The sequence below is a fragment of the Vitis vinifera genome, chromosome 15 (genome assembly GCF_030704535.1).
Source record: "Vitis vinifera cultivar Pinot Noir 40024 chromosome 15, ASM3070453v1".
NCBI classification, from domain to species: domain Eukaryota; kingdom Viridiplantae; phylum Streptophyta; class Magnoliopsida; order Vitales; family Vitaceae; genus Vitis; species Vitis vinifera.
In genome coordinates, this window is record NC_081819.1 from 21,359,809 (window position 1) to 21,384,029 (window position 24,221).

At 34.9% G+C, this 24,221-nt stretch overlaps 2 protein-coding genes across 5 annotated transcripts; one reads left to right on the forward strand and one right to left on the reverse strand.

Annotated features, from left to right (window-relative positions):
• The first annotated feature begins 1,933 nt into the window (after window positions 1–1,933).
• LOC100251778 (zinc finger CCCH domain-containing protein 1) lies at window positions 1,934–8,598 on the forward strand. Its single transcript, XM_002276998.5, has 4 exons — window positions 1,934–2,124; window positions 5,978–6,066; window positions 6,174–6,994; window positions 8,328–8,598. The coding sequence occupies exons 2-4, from the start codon at window positions 5,997–5,999 to the stop codon at window positions 8,430–8,432; spliced, it is 996 nt and encodes a 331-aa protein (XP_002277034.2). The 5' UTR covers window positions 1,934–2,124; window positions 5,978–5,996; the 3' UTR covers window positions 8,433–8,598.
• A 640-nt stretch (window positions 8,599–9,238) lies between these two features.
• LOC100256908 (phospholipase A1 PLIP1, chloroplastic) lies at window positions 9,239–14,771 on the reverse strand. Of its 4 annotated transcripts, none has more exons than XM_010663602.3 (9): window positions 14,192–14,771; window positions 13,824–14,066; window positions 13,586–13,717; window positions 13,109–13,164; window positions 11,651–12,320; window positions 10,672–11,199; window positions 10,488–10,547; window positions 9,990–10,406; window positions 9,239–9,809 (listed from the first exon to the last, which is right to left on the reverse strand). In XM_010663602.3, the coding sequence occupies exons 5-9, from the start codon at window positions 12,275–12,277 to the stop codon at window positions 9,399–9,401; spliced, it is 2,043 nt and encodes a 680-aa protein (XP_010661904.1). In that variant the 5' UTR covers window positions 12,278–12,320; window positions 13,109–13,164; window positions 13,586–13,717; window positions 13,824–14,066; window positions 14,192–14,771; the 3' UTR covers window positions 9,239–9,398. The 4 variants fall into 4 exon arrangements, with proteins under 4 accessions (XP_010661904.1, XP_010661906.1, XP_019081014.1 ...); XM_010663604.3 differs by having other exon boundaries at window positions 13,029–13,164; XM_019225469.2 differs by having other exon boundaries at window positions 14,221–14,767.
• Window positions 14,772–24,221: the final 9,450 nt, after the last annotated feature.

Sequence of the window (24,221 nt, forward strand, 5' to 3'; positions counted from 1 at the left end):
ACTGAGGAAGAAAGAAGATTCATCCAGAAAAGTATAGATGAGAGTGGAAACCCTAATGCGGTCCATACTTTAATCTGTGCTATAACCAAACACTTCCTAGGAGACCCCCTTTCTTTTCAATCTCGAAGTTATAAGATTCTTCAAAATTTACACTATGACAAATTGAGTGATTACAGATGGTATAAGGAAGTATACTTTGCTAAAGTACACACAAGAACAGATTGTAACCAACCCTATTGGAAAGAGAGGTTTTTAAATGGGTTACCCAAAGTCTTTAGTCAAAGAGTTCAGTTGAGAATCAAAGAAATGTACAATGGTATAATTCCTTATGATTCTTTAACATATGGACAATTGGCAAATTTTGTCAGTCAAGAAGCATTGAACCTTTGTTCCCTTGCCAAAGTTAATGCCACTATAAAAAAGGAATTCAAATCTGCCAAAAAAGAGTTAGAATCATTCTGTGCCTAATACGGGTATGATACTCTTACCCCTCCTTCTAGACATGAAAAATTTCGTAAGTCAAAGAGAAGAGATTCAAATAAAAAATATTCAAAACAGAAAGAAGATCCCTACTACAAGAAATCTAAACAAAAGAAACATCCAAATAAAAAATATCAAAAACATTCCTCTAAAAAGAAGAATAAAGATGATGTCAAATGTTTCAAGTGTGGAAATAAGGGGCACATAGCTCCTAATTGCAAAGTCAAAGAAATCATAGCAAATTTAGACATAGGAAAACGTCTTAAGAAACAAATGATAAATCTTATCAAATCAGATACTGATTCATCTAGCCGGTCCTCTGAGTCTAGTGATAATCAGTTCTTTCTCCTTGAAGATAGCACATCCAGTGATTCAAATAACTCATCCTCCCAATCCTCATGTGATTGTGTAGGAAATTGTCTTTGTCAAATACACCAGGTTAATATGATCTCTAGTGAAAACAATTTTCTCATAGAAATCATAGAAAACATTCCTGATCAAAATCTTCAAAAAGAATACTTTAAAAAATTCTTAGAAATTCAAAAGCAAAGTAACCAAAAAAAGTTAGAAAATAATCATGACTACAGCCTGAAAACTGTGTTAGATAAATTCTCTAACAAACCAAAGACTGTAGGAATACAAGATTTACAACATGAGATAAGTGAAATCAAACTTCAAATTAAAACAATGCTTGAACATAAAACATATGGAAATACCATCTCCCTAATGTTGGCCACCACTAGAATTGCTTTCTTATGGCTACCAAAACTCTTTTTTTCTTTGAATAATTGTTTCTATATAAATTAAAAGAAAATCTAAACTCAAAAAATATTGTTTTTCTATATGAAAGATACTGTTTCAAGAGATGTATAAATTTAATTGTATCTATAAATTTTTTAAAAATATTTTATTATATTTAGACTAATGTTGTTTTTTCTTTTTCTTTTTTTAAATTTTCTTATTAAAAATAAATTACTTTCAGATTTAGATCTTTTGGTTTTTTTGGAAATAATAATAATAATAATAATAAATATAATATTTGAATAAAGTTTTCCTCAAAGTTTTGTTAATCACACTTATTTCTTTTCTTTTTTTAAATGGTATGAAACTCTAAATCCTAGGTGGATTAAAATGAGGTGAAATTAAATTAAATTACATATAAATTTTTATTGAAAATTTATACCGAAATATATCGTTTTTAAAAAAAATTATAAAACAGAAAAGGGACTATTAAATATAAATCTATACGAATTCTTAAATAGCTAACTTTGCCAATATTTTTTAATTTGTGGGTGTGTGTTTTTTTAAATAATGTAAATAATAATAATAATAATTTTTTAATAAGTGGGTTTTCGATAAATTAATTTGATGATTTAATATGATTTAATGGATTAAATTAAGTCATTAAGTTGCTTAATAATATGACTTAAAATAAAAACCAACAACTGAAAACAACAATTACCTTGCTCTTGATCCCGTATCTTCTTTATACCATTTCCCCCCCCCCCCTATTTGCCCAATTCACCTCCTCCGCATCCACAACGTCCATTGTTACTCGACCTCAGCTACCGCTCCACCTCCACTGCTGCTTCAAATCTCCTTGGCTCTAAGATCTCGCCAGCACGATCACAGCTTCGTCAAGAGGTTAAATTCATTTGTCATTTTTCAATTGAAGTCCTAGATGTGAAAATTGCTTCTCATATTTTTAGATTCTGCTTGATTGTTTTTCTTTCTTCTCTTTTTGGGGTTGATTTTGAGGTCATGTTTGCTGACCGAGAAAGCTACAAGAAAAAAAAAAAAAAAAACTGTGTTTGGTGGCTGAGAAAAATGAAAAACTCGAGACTCTGATAGAAGTGCTTTCAGTGTTTGTTTTAGGGTTTTTTTTGTACTGGTTATTGTTAAAAAATTTTGAAATACACCTCAAATACTCTCTCCTACAAAACATGATGCACAATAGATAAGCGAGAGGGGAAAAAAATCTGTTTACTACGATTACTGTACTTCAATAATTTGATTATTTCTTTTACGACTATTTCCATCTGTTTGAATCCCTATTAACATTCGTAATTTAACGGTTCTTGTTTTTATTTTTATTTTCCTACAATCATGCTAGTTATTTTTTAAAATAATACTTTGGATTTATGTTCTTAAATTCTTTTAATTTATAAAATAAAAATAAAAATCTGTTAGCGGATAGATTTGGAATTTGGGAGATAAGGGTTATAGTGAAGCACATCAAGATTGGTGAAGATGTGGCGGTGTTAGCTTTTGGGTTTCAGGATGCTTTGTTTGACAATTCTGATCGTTGCCTTGAGTTTTCTGGCAACAACTATGGAGCTTTGTGGCCAGGGGATGGCAAGCCTGGGTTGTGGTTGAATGCAATATCAAGAATGGGTACGGTTTAATTGTTGCTAGTGAGGGAGGAGGAGATTTGCATGGAAGAGGGTAAAAAGGGTTTGTGGGGTGTAGAGAAGCAAGTAGAAACCAGAGATTTTGTAAGTTACATTATAAATATTGTTTGATTTTTTTAATATTAATTTTAATATAATATGTTGTGTATTTATTTAATAGTTAGTGCTTTTTACGATTTATGGTTTATTTTGTTATTAGGATTTTGTGGTTTGTTTGATTGTTGTGATTTTTGTGGTTTGTTGGATTATTATGATTTTATGGTTTGTTTGATTGTTGAAACCTAAAGGAAAATATAAGAAAATTTTGGGTTTAATCTTATTGATTTCATATTATAGTTTGTTGGGTAGAGCATTTGCGCTCAAACTGTTTGTTAGGATGCCCATGAGAGTTCTTAGACCTTGTGGAGACCTATCTATAAAAAATAATCTTGCCCATGTTCCTGGAGACCCAACTTTTATTTTCTCTTTGTTGTAAATGGTCAGGGAATCAGAACTTATGTTCCGGGTGGAAAGAGCAGGGAATATGTGATGAGAATTTTCAATTGTTTGATTGCTTCTTGTTTCCTAAATAAACAGGTTCTTTAGGGTATACATGATGGAAAATACATTCTCATTTCCACATGAATGGGAAATCTTTTTCCTCTTTTTTTTTTTCATTGCCACATTTATGTTATTTTGAAATTTCTATTTTATTTATTTGAAACCTGGAGTTTGAAAATTTTGAACCTTGTTATTGAATCCAAGCTGTCTCAAAACTCAATAGGGTTTGACCTTAATGCCCAATTTTTGGTTCTGTGGCGCTGTCAACAAAGCAGAGCTTGCCCCCTTCCACTTTCCCCTCTCTCCAATCACACACATATACCCAGTCATTAACCCACAACAGGTTTCTTCCTAATTTTCACCTTGTTTTTCTAGTTATCCATATTTGTAAAAACATCCAACAGTCCATGCCTATTTGTATTATAAGAGAACCTTTTATTTGTAGGCATGGGAATGGAGCCCATCAGGGTAAAAATAGGAAGGTTTCCAATGAATAGTTTATAGATTCATGGCTACTCTTCTTCCTTGTAGAGAATAGATAGAAGTATACCACCTTGAAGATCTCTGCAGAGCATGCATGATTTTCAAAAGCATGGTGGCAAACTCAACTTTCTGACAGTAGTATGGAGGGTATTGGCATTTTTTTGATCTTTGGAAATGAAGTTAAAAGGCATTTTCCTCTATGGCATATCAGTATGGAAGTTAAGAACCTCCTATGTCTCACTGCTGGTTGCCTCTATGGCAATGTGAAACTATATGGAGTAGCTACTAGTTTTAATGCAATTTCATGAATTCAACTGCTTGTTTGGCATATCAGGTTCTGAAACCACCCACAACCCCTAACAGTTACTCGGATAGTAACAGTACTTGAAATTATTCCAGTCATTGGCCAAACTTTAGGCTACCTGTTGGAAATTTGCAAAAAGTGACTGAGGTCTGCAGCCCCACATACAATAAAAACCAAAAACTCTCCTGGATGTCCTTTCTTCACCAAAGAGGCAATGCAGTCATCTAACATCTCCTGGATGGTCTTGAACTTGAACCCCTAGCTCTTCAACTTTGAAGTGTTGAACTCATAGTATTGTTTGTCCAGGACATCAAACCTGATATTCCCATACAGATAGATGTCCTCAGCATGATAATGGTTTATAGAAACTCCAGCAACCCCAAGAACCCCACATAGTATCTGGTTATATACAAAACAGAAAATTGATACAGAGAATCCTAACCACATGAATATTAATAATTTTTATGTAAAATATAGGAAGTATTTACTAGTCTTATGTGTTTAAAAAAAATTTTTAATTTGAAAAGTAAAAAAATTTAATACCTCAAAATTTTTAACAAATTTTAAAATCTACTATATTTTTTTAAGGTAAATCTCAAAAAATTATTATATTTTATGTAAAAAATTTTGTCAAATTAAAAAATAGAAAATATGAAATATATCCAAATTATTTTATCTTCCTCGCCCCATTTTCAGCCAATCAAATAAAATGCTTGTGTTTTTTTGTTTCTAAAATCAAACGTAAAAATGAATTTGTGTAGGACTAGGATGCATAACCTGTTGGGACTTCACATAAAATGTCTTGTTATTGTATTATTAGCGTGTTTCATCTTTTATCAGATTTTAAAAAAATGATAATGCAACCTTCCATTGGACCCATTAACATAAAAAAGCCATAGATTTGCTAAAAAAACATGTCTTTAGGGCCTGTCAAAGTAAAACCATGTTTTTCATGTATTTATGGGTTTAGTTGAAACATGAAAATCATCCTGCGTTGCTGCTTGAGTTTTTGCAATTTCTAAGTTTCATCCAAAGCTAAAAGCCCGAAATATCAAAACCCATGGTATCTAAAAATCCAACAATAACAGTTCCAACTTTGAACCCAGAAACAACAATTTATTCCATTGCCATAAGTATGTATTATACTCAAAAGTCTTTTTAAGAGCTGTTGGATGCTTCAGTGCTTTTCCTCAACCCATGTTTTTGAGAGTTAGGACAGGAGACCATATCCCATCTTGGTTTATGTTGTAAGGTCCAGCCAGTGTCTTTAAATTCCGTCTGTGTTCTAAAATTTCCAGCTTTTAATGGAAAACCTCTTCCATATTTGTTTCTACAAGTTTTAGAGAGGAGATGATACATTTGGAGGAGGTGGTTTCAGTTGTTTCTATTTAGGATTTGTAGGCTTTGTATGTATCTTCAGTTTCTACCAATGAATATGCTGTTATTGTCATATCTCCAGTAAAACAAAATGAATGCTTCAGTATTCATTTCATTGGACCCAATCAAATATTTAAATTGATGTTGAAATAATGTATGTTCTTTCTGCTTCTTTTTTAGCTTAAAATATTTTTTCTCTTTTGGTGGGCTTTGTTTCCTTTCTTTTGGAATTGGGGTATCAATGTCTCAAAATTTGGTGGGTTGTTCTTGGTGGTTGAAATGGTCTCTGATTTGCTTATTTTCATGTGGACTTTTCATCATCACCGACCGATAGATAGAAGGCATCATCTGATATCATTCTGGGCACTATTTGTTTTTGCAGTGATATACTGTGCTTATTGATGGCAGATTCGGGTGAAATTCAGCCTACTGAACCAGTGGACACAGGAGAAAAGCAGCAGTCCGAGCCAGGTTTGAATCTCTCTTTTTGTGAAGTGATTTGTGAAATTGGGATTTCATTTTTGTTTTTTCATTTGCTTTTCATATATTTATTTGCTTCTTTTTTTGGTGTTCAACAGTATGCAATTTCTTTAGAAAGCCAACAAAAAACAAGAACATTAGGAAAAGGACGCACGACGAAGATGAAAATGAAGACTCAAAAACTGGGACTTCAGTGCTGCATCAGCAGAAGAAGCCTCCCAAACCTGATAATAAGCTGTATTTTTCAACTGGGTCATCTAGAAAATCGACAATGGATGAACCCAACAAAGAATCTGAGCCAATTTTTCAATTTGAGTCTTCAAAGGAGATTCAAGTCCAACATGATAGTAGGGCAACGGCAACTCTTGAGACTGAGACTGATTTTTCAAGAGATGCTCGAGCAATTCGAGAGAGAGTTCTTAAGCAATCACAAGACGCATTAAAGGGGAAAAACAAGAGTGATGAAAAGTTGTATAAAGGGATTCATGGATATACCGATTACAAGGCGGGATTCCGAAGAGAGCAAACAGTTGCCAGTGAGAAAGCTGGTGGGGCACATGGTCCTCTAAGGGCTTCTGCTCACATTAGGGCATCTGCAAGGTTTGATTATCAGCCCGACATTTGTAAGGATTATAAAGAAACGGGGTACTGTGGGTTTGGAGATGCTTGTAAATTTATGCATGACCGGGGGGATTACAAGTCAGGGTGGCAGATGGAGAAAGAGTGGGAAGAAGCAGAGAAAGCAAGGAAGAGAAATTTGGCTATGGGAGGAGATGATGCAGATGAGGGAGGTGGAGGACAGAGCGATGAAGATGACGATGATGCATTGCCATTTGCCTGTTTCATTTGCAGGCAGCCTTTCGTAGATCCTGTTGTAACCAAGTGCAAGCACTTTTTCTGCGAGCATTGTGCTTTAAGGGTAAGCCTTTTTGCACTTTGATCAATCATCAATATAGTAAGCATGATTATGTTTTGACTGTTTATTTTCCATCTCACCTTAGCATCATTATCTGTTAATAATTTTAAACATATAGATTTTTGGAATACTATTGGTTAAAAAAAAAAAAGGCTCCCAGAAATGGTTTACTCTTGAAAGATAATAAAATTGGTCTTTTGCTTGTCCCTGCTCGCCTACCCAGGGAAAGAAACATGACACACATGATATGTGATTCTGGAAATAACAGAAGCTTACTAATGACATAAAAGGTTATACTGTCAGGTCTAGTAATTGATTACATCCACTGATGGCTGCTTATCATTAAGGGATTTTAGAAACAAAGCTTGTCGGTTGTACAATTGCCTAGCCGATGAATAAAATGAGCAAGAAAACTAGGATTGTTTAGAAGTTGACCAGGATCTGTTGGGAAAATCTTATGTTTATTTTGCTTTCTGTTATTGGGTTCTTCAACAAATGGAAATGGCTGAGGTGTTGAAATAGAATGAGGTGGAAGCAATGGTGTTGCTTTTCAGAAATGTGCATTATTCCTAATAATGTTTGTTCAAAGTTTATTGTTTTGTGGGTGGATGATGGCAGGGGTTGTCACACCCTCTAGTGTCAAATATTCGTGCATTTAGTGTCATATATTCGTGTTTCTTATTTTTTGCTCTCCCTTACCTGCCTCTCACTGGATGGCCAGGAGTAGAAACATCAACAATTGAAAACGATTTGATGTGAGAGATCATACTGCTGATACCATGGAAAGCTTATCATTCACTTAGTTCAATTAAATAGAAGAATGAGCTTATATTTTCTTTTATGAAGTATTTGAAATGATTTGTTTCAATACTAGTCCAAGATCATTCTTACAATTTCAAGAAATAAATCTGAAGTTTATGTTATCATTTTTGGTTATGATTCTGTTTCTCCCCTTTTTTTCCTTTACTTCTCTAGAAATTTTCAGTTTGAAGTATGGATTTGTCCATTTACATGTATTAACGGAAGGACATGGAGTCATTTCATTTCCTTCTGGTTGTTGATTGCCTTCTAATGTGATCAATCTATTATTGCCATAGCATCTTTGAGATGGAACCGAGTAGTGGACAATCGTCGTCTCAAGCTCGTTTCCCAGATGATATTGTTGCCTTCTCGTCCCTAGCAATTGATCTTGTATTTTAATTTTGTTTTTGTGTTCAGCAATGCTTTAAATCACAATATTACGCTTCGAAAGCTGAATTCATGCTGTCTTATCATCACGTTGCATAAGTTTCTTCCTGATTTAAGCTTAATCCAACTTAATCCTTTTGGTCCACAGCACCATTCTAAGAACAAGAAGTGCTTTGTCTGCAACCAGCCCACCCTTGGCATGTTCAACACGGCGCATGAGATACGGAAGAAGATGGCTGCAGAGAGAAAATGACAGGTCTGTGAGTTTTGTTTTATCACCTCCTCTTAACCGCGTTTTCTTGGCTACTGTTGCATTATAGGTTAAAGTTTTTTAGTTTTCCTTGAAGTTCTGTAATTGGAATTTAGAAATGTAGAACACTTTTGTTGAGCTGGAGGATATCAAATCAACACATTGATGAGCTCCGTCTGTTAATATGGGCATGCAGCTTGGTCTCAGAAACCATTTTAATTATTTTCGTTCGACTTTTCTGATCAAATAGAAAGAGAAAGATGGATATGATGCTATGGTTACTGCATTATAATATACATTGAGGGTCCAAATTCAAACATCTTCAGTTTTTAGGAAAGTTAGGGGTTAGGGGTCGGTTTGATCATGTTTTTTGAAACTTATTTTTAAAAACTGTTTTTAAGTTAAAGAACAAAAAACCGTTTTTTACTATTTTTTATAAAAGTTACTTTTGGGATAGCTTCTTATTTTTTACTTTTAATTAAAAGCTAAAGTTAAATTTATAATTTTTAAGGGATAAAAGTTTTATTACATATAAAATAGTTTCTTGTATCGAAATAGAACTTTTACAATAAATACTATGTCCTATTTTCACAGATTCGACTTTGACATTAGAAGCCCGAAGGCAATTACCTATCTGATTGTTTCCAAGTTGCTTTGTTCAATGGTTAATGCTAGTTATGTTGTTTGGGTTGGGTTGTTTGTTCCTTGATCTCATAAGGTGCTGCGTTTAAAGTTGAAGTATGCTTGTGATGGGGCATGTTAGGACTATAAAGATCCCCTTGATTTATCTTCTGTGAGGGAAATAAGCATTTTATATAGAGCATCGGAAAATGTACCATAATGGATTGAATATCGAGTGAATACATGGATACAAAGATGATTAATAAGATACAAGTAAATGTACATAAAACAGATGAAAGAACCTAGCCCTATTGTGAGCATCTTCTATGTTTTCCTGTGGAGTAGACTTCAAGCCCCTGTTGTTAACTCTTTCCTTGTATTGTCCAAACTTTCTTCGTGATTCCATGCATGTGGGGAGGGTGAAGTCAGCAGTGGCCACATAAGGTTCCCCTGTCTTCTCACTCTCCGAAGAACCGTCTTTGTATGTTGCCTCAGAACCCCGTTAACTGCCTTGAGATAGTTGCTTGAGTCATGGTCTCTGAGAATTGTACCTTCTGAACCATAGGCTGTAGGATCGCTTAGGGTTTCCAGTGGGTGGGGACAATTAATAAAAGCCCTGATGGCACTTGCAGGACAAGCACATTGGGTCTTGTCGAATGCATAGAGTGCATTCCCTGAAGGGAGTAACGGGTGAGAAGGAGATGACTTCTCATCAGGTTGAAGAATGAAGATTTTGCCCATTGGAGAATACAACAGTTTCTGCACAGGAGGAAGACAATGAGATGAGAAATGACCTAAATATACCATTCCATTAAATTAGGGGGAGGAGGACAGGGGAGTTGGAATTGGAGCCACAACCCCATTATTTTGAGCCTGTAAAGCTCGATAAATAGTGTCAATGATTTTGAATGGGGAAAGGGGGATCAAGAAGATACTTACATTTTTATTTAGGCAAGGGTGGGATCGGAAAGCTCCACTCAAGCTCTTGAGGACTTGGGCCACATGGTTAGGATAGTTGCAGGAGAAGGCTCTGGGCACAATATCCCTATGCATCATCACACAATGGACATGATTGTCATCCAATCCCAACTCCCCAAGGATCCTTTCGCCTCCACAGAACACAAATGGTGATCCAAATGTGACAACTGGTAGAAGATTGGAGGGCTTGACGACCTTCCTAGACAGTAGCATCAAGTTGACTAAAAGAGAGAGACTACCCCCAAGGGAATGACCAGTGAATTGAAGTTTAGCACGATCCCCATATCTGTTAAGATGGTATATAATTTCTGGCATGAATTGCTCGAATATTCCCTTTGCAGCTTCATAAATTCCTCTATGAACAATCACGTCTGTCCCCTAGAACAAACAACAATTCTCGTTGATTTTAGCTTTTTTTCTCTTTCCAGTAACGTTCCAAAGTTTTGCATTTACACATACCTCAAATTGAGTTGGATCAAAGAAGAGGTTTGCCTGCCAAGACGCCAGGGAGTCTGAACCCTGCAAACCATGAACTATGATTTTAAGCATTTTAGAAGGCTCTAACATCATGCATGATTACTTGATCTGGTGCGATATTATTTGCTTGTGATGTAAATTGGATGAAGGTATGATGATTGATTACCTGGATGACAAAGCAGCGAGTATATGTACTTGAATCATCACAAACAAACCATTCACAAGGTGCAGAATGGAGTGATTGAAGGTCCTTTGCTGCCTCCTGCTTTTCCTTCTCCCCTGCGGCAACCACTGCAGTCATAGTAGATGCTGCCACAAATGCGGCCACCTCAGACTTATAAACACGAGAGGGAGACCTCTCTCCCTCATCTCGAATTTGATCTTCACTCTCACATCCATGCACATCATCAGCCTCCTGCTGGGGCTCAGACTCGGGTGATAGAAGGTCCTTAGTGCAAGAATGGACATAAGAGGCAGCAGAAGCAGCTATCTCATAAGCAACAGATGGGCGGAACAGAGGTTTCTGCTCAGAGTCCATGGCTTTCTCTGAACTGGATCCAGTATCTGCAGGGTCAGATATGGGCACACGAGTGGAATCATGATCAAGTTTCGCTTTTATAGCAGCTGCCTCTGCTTTCTTCTCTAGGGAAGATGTCACGAACTTTAGGCCATAATGCCTTCTTAAATCTTGAGCCTACATAGTAATAGGATGGAGTCACTCTTTCTGCTGGAAATACTCAGCAGAGAACCAAAAAGTAGTGCTATTTACCAAAGATTCTTGTCAGTACCTGATCTCAATATCTGGGAAGGTCAAGCTAAAAGTAAAACTTGGCCCTAAAAAATCTGGGCAAATAATGAAATTAAACCAAAAGCGCATCTTGGAAAAATGCCCATATTTTTTACTGATCCAGGTCGAAATTGTTTGAAGACTGCTTGAATACAAAGAAACTCATGGGAAAAGGAATGGAAAATTAAGTAATTTATCCGCCTTAAACTAGGGTGATAGGCTGCAATTAATCACAAAACTATGGATCCATAAAAGAATAAAAGAACAGCATTAAAGGAACTCCATGGATGACCCATTTCATACAAAGCCCATGTGATATTGAACATGATGCATGCAGAATTAAGAAAATAAAACATACCTTGATTTCTGGGATCACGTAAGCCATGTTGCACAAGAAAGCCAGCTGAGAAAAAAATTTAGTATCGGACCATGCCACTGGAGACAATAACCTCGAAAACGTCTCTCGATTGTAGTTCTCTCTTGCTTCAACTTCATCGTAATCCACTTCACAACCTCCCTCATCGCCATCACTGTCAGCAGCACCATCTTCATCTCCATTTAAATTTTCTCTCTGTGGTTTGTTCCTCCAACGACTTCTTAGTTCCAATAACCGCACCACCCAATTAGCTCTCTTCTCTACATCCTTGTTATCAATATCCACCCCGTTCTCCACTATGTTCATATCCTTGCTCGTCTCTGGGTCAAACAAGAATGATCGGAGGCCACTAGGAAGTATGGAGCCTGGTAACTGGAACATTGGGAAGATCTTGACTGAAGAAGAGCTGCTCTTTAGTTTTGGGTGTGCTGATGAAGCCCGAATACGGTTGATGGAGTAACAGAGGTGGGTATCTGAATAAGACCTTCTCAAACCAGCTCGAGCGCATAAGTCCTTGCCGGAGTGTGAACGGTGAAGACTTTTGTGGGATATCTCCTTTGCCACCGAGCCAGTCGGGGAGGCGGGAATGGTTACTGAGGTGCATGCCATGGTCTGTATATAATCCTAGAAACAACCTTGCTAGTGGAGAGGTCTGAGAAAAAATGAAGACCCTCTTGTTAAAAATTCTGGGGTTTGTAGCGGAGTTCTTGGAACCGAAACAATGTAAAGCAAAGGCCCTTATAAGGAACAATAGATGCAACTATGTGGACCTTGTTTACAACGAAAATCAACATCAATATGTCACATGCAGACTTGCAGTAGTAAACAAGGTACAAGAATAATCAAACAGTAAGGATTATAAGAATAATCAAACAGTAAGGATTATTCCAAGGTCCGTATAGAGGTTGTAAGGTACTATGCATTATAGATTTTTTTATATAGTACATAGCTAACAGGCGGCAGAGAACAAACAATTCAGAATCCACCAACCAATTTATTGCAATTTTAACTTTGACCTTATGCTTATGGAATTTTGGACACCATATGTTTTGGCCTCTTAACCTTTTTATGTATCTGTATTCATCTGTAAATAAATTACTCATGGGTTCAGTGTTCTAGATCCTTCCAAGAATTTACAAAAAATATCAGACTGGGGGAAGAACTGTCAATGGGCAATTCTAATTTCATACAAAAAGAAAATGGAGACAGGTAAATGTACCAAATGGCTTCTCTCAGCAAACACATGAGATAAATGGACTTAATAGATGTCAATTATCATACCATATGGAAGGAACACTTAATGGAATTGCTAAAAACGAATTGGAGGGCAGTTTTTGATAAGGATTGCAAGGATTTTCACCCTTAGGAAGAAAAAATTCTTGTCTTGTCCCCACAAGCAGAAAAAATGTACTTGCCGTAGATCACAACGAGAGCCCTCACCTTTGGCGTTCTAAACTAAAAATCTGTAGACCTTGGAGATATCGTCTGCACTATACCTGCCACAAATTACCCATATAAAAAATCACAATAAAGAACAAGTTCACCTACAATCTCAATCTACCTACCACAAATAACAGATATAAAATCAAGAAACGCAAAGAGTTCGTCCACGCACTTGGGTTAAAGCACGTAATTTTCTATTAAATAATTATAAATCACCTAATCAAAATAGGATGTATGGAGATTAATGCTATTAGAATAAATTCTTTACGAAGTTTTAGTTTTAAAAACTACATTATTATCCAACTGTTCCCAGAAAATGATTTATGTTTTGAAAATGTTTTCGCCACAAATTTGATGACATTTCGGATAATAATTTTGTGAAACCTAAATCACATTTCTTCACTCTTGAAAAGTATACCGGGGAGCCTTTTCAATTTTCAGCCATTTTAATTAAAGGTTTAATTCAAAGCTCACACGCGTATATCGGTGAAACACACGCCCTGTAGGGGCAAGTGGCGTTGAAATTTTGTGACAATGTCTCTTTCTTCATCTCTTGGAGTTGCCGGAATGTTGTTGGAATACTAATCTCCCTCAAACTCAAATACTCTGAAATCAACATATTGAAAATCTCAATAAATAATTAGCAATTATCTTCCCTATTAAAAATTGAAAAACAAAAAAACACTCGCACACAGAGATTGAAAATCAGTACCAACACTTTGAATGAAGGCACTTGCATGCTTGCCACGTGGAATCCCCCTAGCAACATTTTTCTGTGTTTCCGCTCTTTTTTCTTCTTTTCCTCTGCCTGAACCAAAACTTCACAGCCTTTTCATGTCCAAAAGCGTCGCCAACTCACTGCTCTTAATTAATTCTTTTTTTTTTCTTTTTCAAAATTACAATCTCCACCGAAAATCTTGCTCTCTGATCCTCCACTTCCGCAACAGGTTTCTCTCTGGAAGAAACCAGAAGATTTCAATTAAACCACAAAACAACTGAAATTCATCCTTCAAGAATAAAAACCTTAATATCCAAAAAAAAATTGAAATGAAACGAAACAAACAGGCATGTCACAAAAACCTGAAAGCATTGGACGGAAGAGATCTCACCGGCGAGCAAAAGGCCGGAGAAATCTACGGATGCCACAACAATCAACCAGGCTGATGACGCAGCTCCATTACGACTCACATTCTCCGGTGAATCGCCGAAGCTGAGAACCGCACTTCCCCTCCGTTAAACGAAAATCGATCCCACCGAATTGTATGAGATCCAAACGATAACGCAATTAATAAAAAATATAAATGAATGTGAGGACTGATTTGCAGCTGATTGTATAAGAAGATTCTAATTATACTTTGGAAAATGCTTGAAATTTTCTCTCGTTTTCTCGCACTTTCTCTCAGTTTTTCTTGCTCTCATGCAGACGCAGATAGTGAGATCTGTCCGAAAAATACTGTTTATATACGGGGAAAAAGTGATTCACAGGAATCTAATCACGTGGAATTTGAGGTTGGGCACATTCAAACATTATTTTCCATTGACGAAAATGCCCTAGCACTTTTATGTATTATCCATTTAGTCCTCTCATACTTTTTCTCTCCTATGCCGCCAAACCCACTTGACTACGATACAAGAAGAAGGAATACTTGCCCTTTTTCATGCAAGAAGTAAATATTGATACCTTATAAATGCAATATATAATGGAATTTAGTTTGTTTTTTTTTTTTAATTCCGAAATGGGGATAAGGGCAATTTGGTCAGGAGGGGTAAAAAAGGAAGGCAGGGGAGGGGAGGGGAGGTGGGGGTGGGGGTGGCCAAATGTGCGGTTGCATGGAGGGGCAAGTGCCTGTAGCCTCCACATTTCGCCACCCTTGTGGTGCGGTCTCACTGCCACCGGCCACCACCTCCTGTTTTCTCCTCAATTCCAGCGGCCTCCAAATCCAATGCTCCTAAAACCAATGGCCCCCCTCGCCATGCAACCACCGCTTCTCCTCCCACTGCCACCCCGCTCCATCCAACGTCCCTGCTTTCTTCATCTATCTCAAATCCATGCGTATAACTGAAAAAAAAAAAAAAAAAAAAATTATTTGATTAAAAGGGTGGTCCAAGATCCAATTTAAAATTTTTAACCCATCATCATTTTTTATATAAAAATAATTTAAAATATGAATTATTTTTCAAATAAAAATATAGAAAAAATTAAATTTATAATTTTTAGAGTTATTTTATTCATGTCAACTAATTAATTTAAAAATTATAATTCAATTTAAAATTAATCGATTAAAAAAGATGAAATAATCCTCAAATATAAATATGCAATGGTTCCATGTTTTTATTTGAAAAATAACTATATTTTTACCATTTAAAATATTTAATTTTTAGAAAAATAAATAGTTTTATGGAAAAAATAGTAAGTATGATTTTGTTAAAATTATGCCAAAAAAGATTGGGATTAAATTTTCAAAATTAGGTTTTTAATGGCACTTGAAAGTGGTCAAATTATTCTAACAACTATAACCATTAAGTTTGGCTCAATTTGGTAATAGTGAAAATAGAATTAGTTTTTGCTTCCCTTAAACAATGTGTGGCAGCTATTCACAACAACAAATTTTTGGTTTTAAGAATAAAAAAATATAAGAACATTGTTTGTTGTTAATTATTTATAAACAAAAAAAAAGATTTTTGAGAATTATTACGACAACATCACTTGTTTTATGAAGTATGTTTTATAAAATTGAAAATAAAATATTATAAATAAAAGTATTTTTTTAAAAATAAATTAAAAACATGTAATATTGATTGAGATGTTTTAAGTCCCCCAAAATAGATTTTTATTTTAAAAAACATTACAAAAATATCTAAATTGATGTGCATTTAATTCATTTTGTAAATTGAATCAAATTTAATTTGATTTGATTTTTACGTCATTAAAAATTCCATCTAATTTTGATTCAAGCGTAAATCTACCATTTGAATATATTTTGAATGTAATGCAATTGTTTTTTTTTTCTTTTTTTTTAAATAAATCTTAAGGTATGTGTGTACCCATAAGAAGCCACAACCTCAGAGTTGATGCGGATTTAGAATTTGAGCTTGGAGTCAACTCCAAACCGCTTGGGTATGAACCCGAAATCTGCAGTATTCCGTTACTGTCATCATCCGTAAGACAGGAGCTTTAAGTCATTTGGATACCTACCACGCACGCGGTTTATCGGCTTCTGATGAATAAAGCAGGTGGGAAAACCAGTGTAGAATCATCTATTTTGGCCTGGACTCCAGATTTTCATCTTCCAATATGAAATCCTCAACTTCTGTAACGAGACAAGTAACATCTGGTTCTTTTCCATCGAGAATTGTGGTGACTTGATGCACCAAACCATGGGACGACTCTTCGTGTTGAGTGGAAGTAACATCATGCGTGGACGCGTCTACCAGCTAGACTGTGGCTACGGGTATATCGGGGTCGTCTTGGGCGATGATGATGGGTATCGTAGGTTAGAAAGATGGGAAGGTGAGTATGGTATGCGAGATGAGCTGAACGGGTAAGTATGGTGTGGCGATCGGGTTCAGTGGATATGAAGAATGGAGGTGGTGAGCTTGCCATGAAGTGACAAGCTGAAAGTAATGCACATGGTATGGAAGATGAATGGTGAGGCAAATAGGAAGTGGGCGGTGACTCGAATGTAGAGGAAGCTTAGCAGCAAGCTAGAGAACGGGAAAGGAATTGGCCAGGTGCCCATGCATGATGATCACATGTGCATGGGGTTCAAATTTGATGGAGGAAGACTTCAAGGGGTTGTGATGGAGAGTATGGCAAAGGCTTTGGGTGGCCGTGTACGCATAGTTCTCATGCGCATGGGTAGGAATGGGAAGGAGTTTATGTTTTCTGAGAAGGTTTTCTTCTGGATTGTAGGCCCCAACATTTATGCAATCAATCATAATTAATTCATCTCTCAAATGATTCAGCTCAAACCCATCTGAGTTTAAACATTGGCAGGGCTTCTTTGCAAGCGTCCCAGACCTTCCTATTTTCATCATTCAGTGTCAAACTTGGGATGTGTGCAGCTGAATGCCACTCCCACACATTAATTTCAGACTTTTTTTTTTAATCCAGAGATGAAGCGAATGCTTCAGCAATTCGAGTCAAGCAAACAGAAGCATGTTCTAACACCTTAGTATCATGATACTTTCGTCAACAGAGGGACAGCCTCCATCACAAAGTCAGCTGCATCTGAAGGGAGTTTCTTGCGCATATTAATTTGCAGCAGTCGACAAGGCCACTCTTTGGACCTCCATGAAGAAGAAATCCAGATATCAAAGCACTGCCATGAGTGCCCCAGCTCGCAAGCAGACAGTCAGGTGTTCCTGAGATATCTTCCTAAGAGCTTGTAAAGACTGTTCAGCCAAATCCATATACTCAGTTGTGAGCAACATAGCACAGAAGCATGAGACTGCACCAAAATGCACTACTGCTACACATGAAGAAAGCAGTACATCACATTAATGGGTCAATGCCTGGGCGCAAGAAGCATAATATCGAGATTGCTCTCATGATTGAGTAAACCCACAAGCACTAGCACGAAGGAATCCAATGAAAATGTACTGAGTGACTCCTCAGTATCAATAGAAAGCATCCCAGAAAGCTGTATCAAGGCCTCTACCTGCCTTCTCTCTTCACTGTTTACCTCCAGAGTATATTTAGATTCAACAACCGATCCAGACCAGGCAAACTACCCAGGCTCAACAGTGCTCATAACCTCCTTCCTTGTGGCTCATGTATTTGAATAAAAACCAGAAACAGAGGAAAACCATAGCAAAGAAACGTCACCAGAAAGAGAGCATAACAAAACAAAAGCACAGGACATCAATCGAAGCTCCACTGCATGGATTATCAGTGAGCTGGCTGATCGAGTGGGGGAGACTAGATCGAATATGAACAAAACATGATTTTCGAGCACTTAGCAGTAAAGACAAAACATAGTGAAATCATCTTTTAGCAAAATCAAAAGGAATAGCAGATATGAAACAATAACAAGCAGCCTAAAATCATCTCAAAGATCAACAAGTAAATCAAAAGTATACACTTAGTCCAAACAATGCAAAGAAACCAGTGAAGAGCAAGGTAAGGTAATGAAGAAAACAGAGACGTAGAGCTCACACTCACCTTTTGATCCTCCTTTCGAACAAGTGTCCGTTTGATTTTGAGCTATATGTGTCTACTCCCAGAAGCGAGTGAGGAAAGCTCAGGAACTCCACCCGCTCTGGTTCACACCCTTTCTCTCAAGAACATTTACTCTTCATCCTCTGCAACTCCGATTCCTCTCTAAAAAAAAGCTCTCTCCTCTCTCACGAACACTCAGCCCCGAATTCTATTCTCTCTGGTTCCCCTTTTCTCTGTTCCCTCTCTCCCCGTTTCTAGCCCCTCAAGAAATATCCACAGACCCACAACTCTCCTGTTTTGTCCTCAACCACCACCATGGCAAGGTGATGGTTTCTTTTGCCACACGTCCATGCAGCCCGCTCCTATGGAAGCCGTCCCCCACTCCAACATGCTGCCATATGCTAACATCTCCTCTAACTGCAGCACGTGCTCTCCAAAAAAAACTTCACCATTTGGCAAAAGCAAATGGGAGCAAAAGAATGGTTTTCCAAATAGGGGTTTTATTTTTTATTTTTTTATTTTTTTCTTTGTTAGAATAGAAAATGGTTTTTAATTCAAAAAATATATTTGATAAATTTTTAAAAAAAAATTAATTTTTTGAAAATTTGTTCTAAAAATATGCATATTTTTTAAAACAAATTTGAGGCTTTTAGGGGTGATTCGAATTTCAAAGCCTTTGAATATTGTATGATGTTATACTATTGGCTGCAATAAAAATAATTCTTTTGAATATTGGTTTTTGCAATTCTGAGTGGGCTTAATGAAGCCCATACCATTTTCTTCCCTCACTAAAGTTTCTACTGTGTTACCAGGCCCAGAAAGGAGGTTCTGGATCACCAAGGCCTGGCCCAGATATAAATGGGTTTGACAAAATTGGTGAGTGGAAAGCCCAAAAGTTTCTTCCATCTTAAATAAACTTTGAATATTTTTTTATTTTTTATTTCTTTTATGGCAATTATTGCACTTGGGTCTTCTCCATAATAATTTGAAAGTATCCACCTAATATATCAAAACAAAAAAATAAAAATAAAAATCCGATATTTGATTTGGAGGGTTGTATTCTTTGCTTTTGCTATTCAAGTAGAAATATGTTTGAGAATAAATTTTCAAATGCGGACTTATCAACATCAAATTCCAAAAGGAATTCGGTTCTTCTTGACAATTATGTATGATAAAAATAAATTCAATTTTTCTTGACAATTATGTACGATAAAAATAAATTGTGAAAAGTTTTGACTAATAATAAATTTTCAAATGTAACAATTATATATGATAAAAATATTTCTAGAAAAGGATTTTCAAGAACTGAATAACATTATATAATGTTTTTTAAAATAAAAATCTATTTAAAAATTATGTTTTTAACCTATTTTTTTATTTTTAATTATTATTAATATTTGTATAATTAGTTTTTTTAAAGCATCTTTGCAAGAACAACATAAAATAATTTAAAGATATTATCATTTAATACATATTTTCTATTTTTAAGAACAAAAAATTATTTTTTATTTTATGATTATTTAATCTATGTTCACAATGGGTTATATTTTTATATCTTATATGATCTTATTTATTCTTAATTATATTTTTGTTTAAACTAAAATCAAAATCAAGTTTATAACCCTACATAATTGAGGCCCTAGAATTTTCAGTATCCAAACTCTAAAAAAATCACACACTTCATCCTTAAATCAACCAAAATTGAATTTGAGAAGCATTTGAATCTACCAATCATTTTCCACTCCGCCAACCATAAAAATCATCACAGGTGGCACCCAAAGGTAACACATACTGTTGACCCCCCTCCAAGAGCCATGTGCTCAAACACAAAGCCCATATAATGGACGCAAGATTCTTCTGACACCTCTCATCAGGATAAGAGGGATAAGACGGACGGACAACTACACTCCATACCCCAGATTCAGTCATTCAGCAACAATTGAAAGTGACCCACTTTACCAAAAACCAGAAAAAAGTGACCCATTTCCATTCTTTTCATGTCTTTCAATTGCCCTCTTTGTTAAGGTATCTATGGCCTGAGTTTACATGATCAAGGGCAACCCACTTCTCTTTTTAGGTCCCTTTTCCATTCCCAAAAGCTCAAAAGTGGTTTGAGGATATCCACACCATAATGGAGGGGTTTATCCAGATGGGTCAGACAGGATAAGTCTGATTTTTTTTTTTCCAGAAATTTTTGGGGATGGTTTCCATTTATGAACATCTTTGTTTGGTCACAAATTTGGGGAGAAAGTGAATGTTGGGAAAGCAAAGGGAACCAATTGGATTTTGTGGAGTTTGGAAATGGAAAATATGGACTAGGTTATACCTTCATAGTTTTCTTCTTTACTTTTTTCTTTGAATGAATGGTGCCTTTAGGAATGGAAAAATGTGGTCTACTGCAAGGGGGAGAAATGGGTATTTTTGTGTTGGAGCCAACTAAGAGTCCATATTTCATAAAATTTAAACAAATTATTAAATAAAAAGGGCAAGCAAAAAAGGAAAAATTGACAAATTAGATAATTTGATGAGTGCATTTAATAATTGTGTTGTTGTTCTAAGCATAAACCATATTATTGAATGTAGACTTTACAACTTATTTATGAATTTTTTAATTTAAAAAATAAAAATGATTGCATATGTCATTATTTTTTATTACTATCCTAAAAAAAAGTGTTTCATTTTTTAAATAATATTGATTTGTATTATTTTTAATTATATATATATATATTATATTTTATAATTATTTTTATTTTAATAATATATAAATTATATAATATAAAATTTATATTAGAGTTTTACTATAATCAAATTAATCATTAGTGAGTGATAATTATTTTTAATAAATAATTTTTTCGATTCAATGATAGATTTTAAAGAGAAGAGGAAAACAAAATCAATCCACCCCTAGAAATTTATTTATTTATTTATTTTTTTTCTCTCATGATATCAATTGTCTGAATGAGTAGTGTTTGCCTAGTTAAAGTCAAGCAAGAAAAAGCTAAGAGAAGTAATCTCTTTTTTCTCTCTTAAGTGGTTTTGTTGGGGCTTAATGTACCCACTTTAGCATCTTCACTTTTTATTCTTCTTTTAAAAAAGGCAATTGGGTTTTTCTTACATGCCAAACACCACTCAAAAATGTTCCTAGGATGTGATGTAGGGGTCCTTGGGAGGTTGGGTTTTAGTCCTAGAAAAGGTGATATGAGAATATATAATCACCACAAACCCACACCTTTCCCATGTGTTGCCCAATTGCCTTCAATCATCCAATGAATGAAATGAAAACCCTCTTGAAATTTTCAATTATAGTGGTGAAACTTCTTTGAAAATGATGGTGACCCACAAATTTAGGGTATGTGAATTGAATTTGAAGTGCAGTTCCCCACCATTGGGAAATCTAGGTGGACCACTTGAGAGAAAGTGAGTACTTTTGCTTCTTGTGTTATAACTTCATTGGTTTGAACCTACCCTCTTCCTAAGCATTGAAGGTCATCTCTTTTTTATTTTTTATTTCCAACATGGGCCCTAGTGACATAAATACCTAACATGTGTGAAATGAGGGCACATTAGGTAAGTGTCATGTTGTATAGGTAACTTAGTTTTCTTCCTTAGTAATTTAGGTTTCTTAATTTAAGCATCAAAATAAAGGTTAGGTAATTATCATCAATCCGATTTTGTTCCTCAATTGTTGTTTTATGGTCGGGAGTGGAAGTCACTTTAGCTTTGACAATTTATCTTACCATGATGAGGATTTGTTGTTTAGTGTCGACATTATCTTTAACAAAATGATTTATAATAAAATCTATATGAAGTTTGATGTAGCTATCAATTAATCAAAATTGTTTCGATTTAATACTAACTTTTTGTCTTCTAGTGTTGGACATTAAAATGACTTACAATGAAATTTGTATTAAGTTTAATGTGCTTATTAATTAATTAAAATTATTTTGACTTAATGTTAACTTTTGTCTAAGAGTACTGAATTGACACGCGAATGCGATAAAATTAAATAATTATGATTGAAACCTAATGTTTACTTTATAAAATCGACTTATCCCTTAAATTTGAATTATACATTATGAAATCAGATCTATTTGATTGAGAAAATATCTAATTAAACATTCACTATTTATGTATTATTTGCACATGTTAAATTATCATTCAACAAAAAAATTTAAATTATTAAATAATGAGACAATAAAATATTTAAGTGGATTTAAAATAAAAGAAATGAACAATGCAAACCCCACCATGACCACCTTTATGTTCTAAGCTCTAGCATGGCCGGTTGGATAATAGCTTTAACCATGTGAAAGAGGTTGTAAAGTAACTTTGAGAGGACCATTGGCTTGCTATGAAATCCCTATCTCTTAACAAGATTTATCCAAAACAATATTAAAACTTTTTTTTTTTTTTTTTGTGAAGACTTAAGAGAGATTTGGCCTTTTAAGGTAAGAATTTATTTTCCAAGGCATTCAATGATATATTTGAAAAATTATCTATAAATTTTTAAATGATGATTTAAATGATAACATATTAAACCAATTTAATTCAAAATTTTACATCCTAAAAGAATAAATATGGAAGAATGTTTTTGCACACTTCTAATGAGTTGGGTTTATCTTGTTTGTTTGGGGGAAGACATCATCATATGCATCACAAAGGTCTTTTCAATGAAAAAGCAAGAAAATAAACATAGACAAAGAGACAAATAAAGCAAATTGCAACTCATTAGAAGCATGTAAACTTGAACTCATTAGAAGCAAACAAACCAACACAACCCAAACTCATTTTAAGAATTTGAGGGTCAAACAAAATGAAGACCCACCAGGACCACCTAGGCAGTTGGGTTATAACTTAGGCATGTGAGGGTGATTCCAAAGCAAATTTAGGAGGAACATTGAACATGGCACAATGGGTTTACTCTGAAATTACCTGATCTTTGAATGGAATATAGCCAAAATAGTGTTGCCTTTTCTTAAAGGGACTTGGTCCATAGGTTTCTCAATAATAAGACAAAGAAAAGATGCCTTCTACACCATGCAAGAATAAAATCATGGTGGATGTGGGGGTGGGCATGGGACAAATTTCTAGTACCTTGCTGCTTTAAATTTCATTTATTGAATTTTCTCTCACTCCACCACTCTGCCCTATGGGTTTTGGACCTTTCTCATTGAGCTTTCTAAGTCCTTATCCACCAAGGTTCCACTCTTTTCTTTGTATTACTTCTATGTTAAGTTTTTCCTTTTCAAATTTTGCCATTCTAAATGTTTTTATAATAACCTTTTTGGGATAAGTATTGAGAAAATCAAGGAATTGTTTAAGATGATAAGGTAGTCTCCATTCTAAAAATAGTGAAAAGAAAATAGTAATCATATTTCTAAAAATATCACTTCTACTTTTATTATTATATATAAAACTTGCCTTCTAACTAATGTGTTACGCGACGTTGACACACTTTTTATCTGGTAACTTTTCCTCGTAAAATCAAAACCATTAATTTAATTTTTTTTTAATTTTATAATGGTCAAATTTTGAGTGTCGCTTTGAGACCAACACCTAAAGTTGATATGTGATGTCTCATCATAATTCCCGTCGATTTAGGGATTTGAGAACATTTGTTGTATTCAACCTTTTTAATTAAGGATCCTAGATGACTCTACACCAAATCGATTATGACATTAACATGATTTGTGTTTTTCTATGGATAATGACAATTCTTTTTTTGATAATGTTGTGAGATTGAGCAAAAAATGTCATATACAAAACCATCGACTTCAAATATAGATATTGATATAGTTAAAATGATATTAGGTCTTTGTGTTATTCATATTAAAAGGTGAATTTTTTTATTTTTTTTATTTTATCATATGACTATTTTTTCCAAAATTTTCCTATAACAAATAATTATCAAATTTATGATATCCATATAACTATTGGATAAAAAATTAA

Excerpts from the sequence above, each read along its gene's own strand:
- LOC100256908 (XM_010663602.3), bottom strand. The coding sequence starts at position 12,277 with ATGGCATGCACCTCAGTAACCATTCCCGCCTCCCCGACTGGCTCGGTG. Across the intron at positions 10,548-10,671 it reads CTCGCTGCTTTGTCATCCAG|GGTTCAGACTCCCTGGCGTC; the intron begins GTAATCAATCAT and ends CATGGTTTGCAG. Across the intron at positions 10,407-10,487 it reads TTGATCCAACTCAATTTGAG|GGGACAGACGTGATTGTTCA; the intron begins GTATGTGTAAAT and ends TGTTTGTTCTAG.
- LOC100251778 (XM_002276998.5), top strand. The coding sequence starts at position 5,997 with ATGGCAGATTCGGGTGAAATTCAGCCTACTGAACCAGTGGACACAGGA. Across the intron at positions 6,067-6,173 it reads AAAGCAGCAGTCCGAGCCAG|TATGCAATTTCTTTAGAAAG; the intron begins GTTTGAATCTCT and ends GGTGTTCAACAG. Across the intron at positions 6,995-8,327 it reads GCGAGCATTGTGCTTTAAGG|CACCATTCTAAGAACAAGAA; the intron begins GTAAGCCTTTTT and ends TTTGGTCCACAG.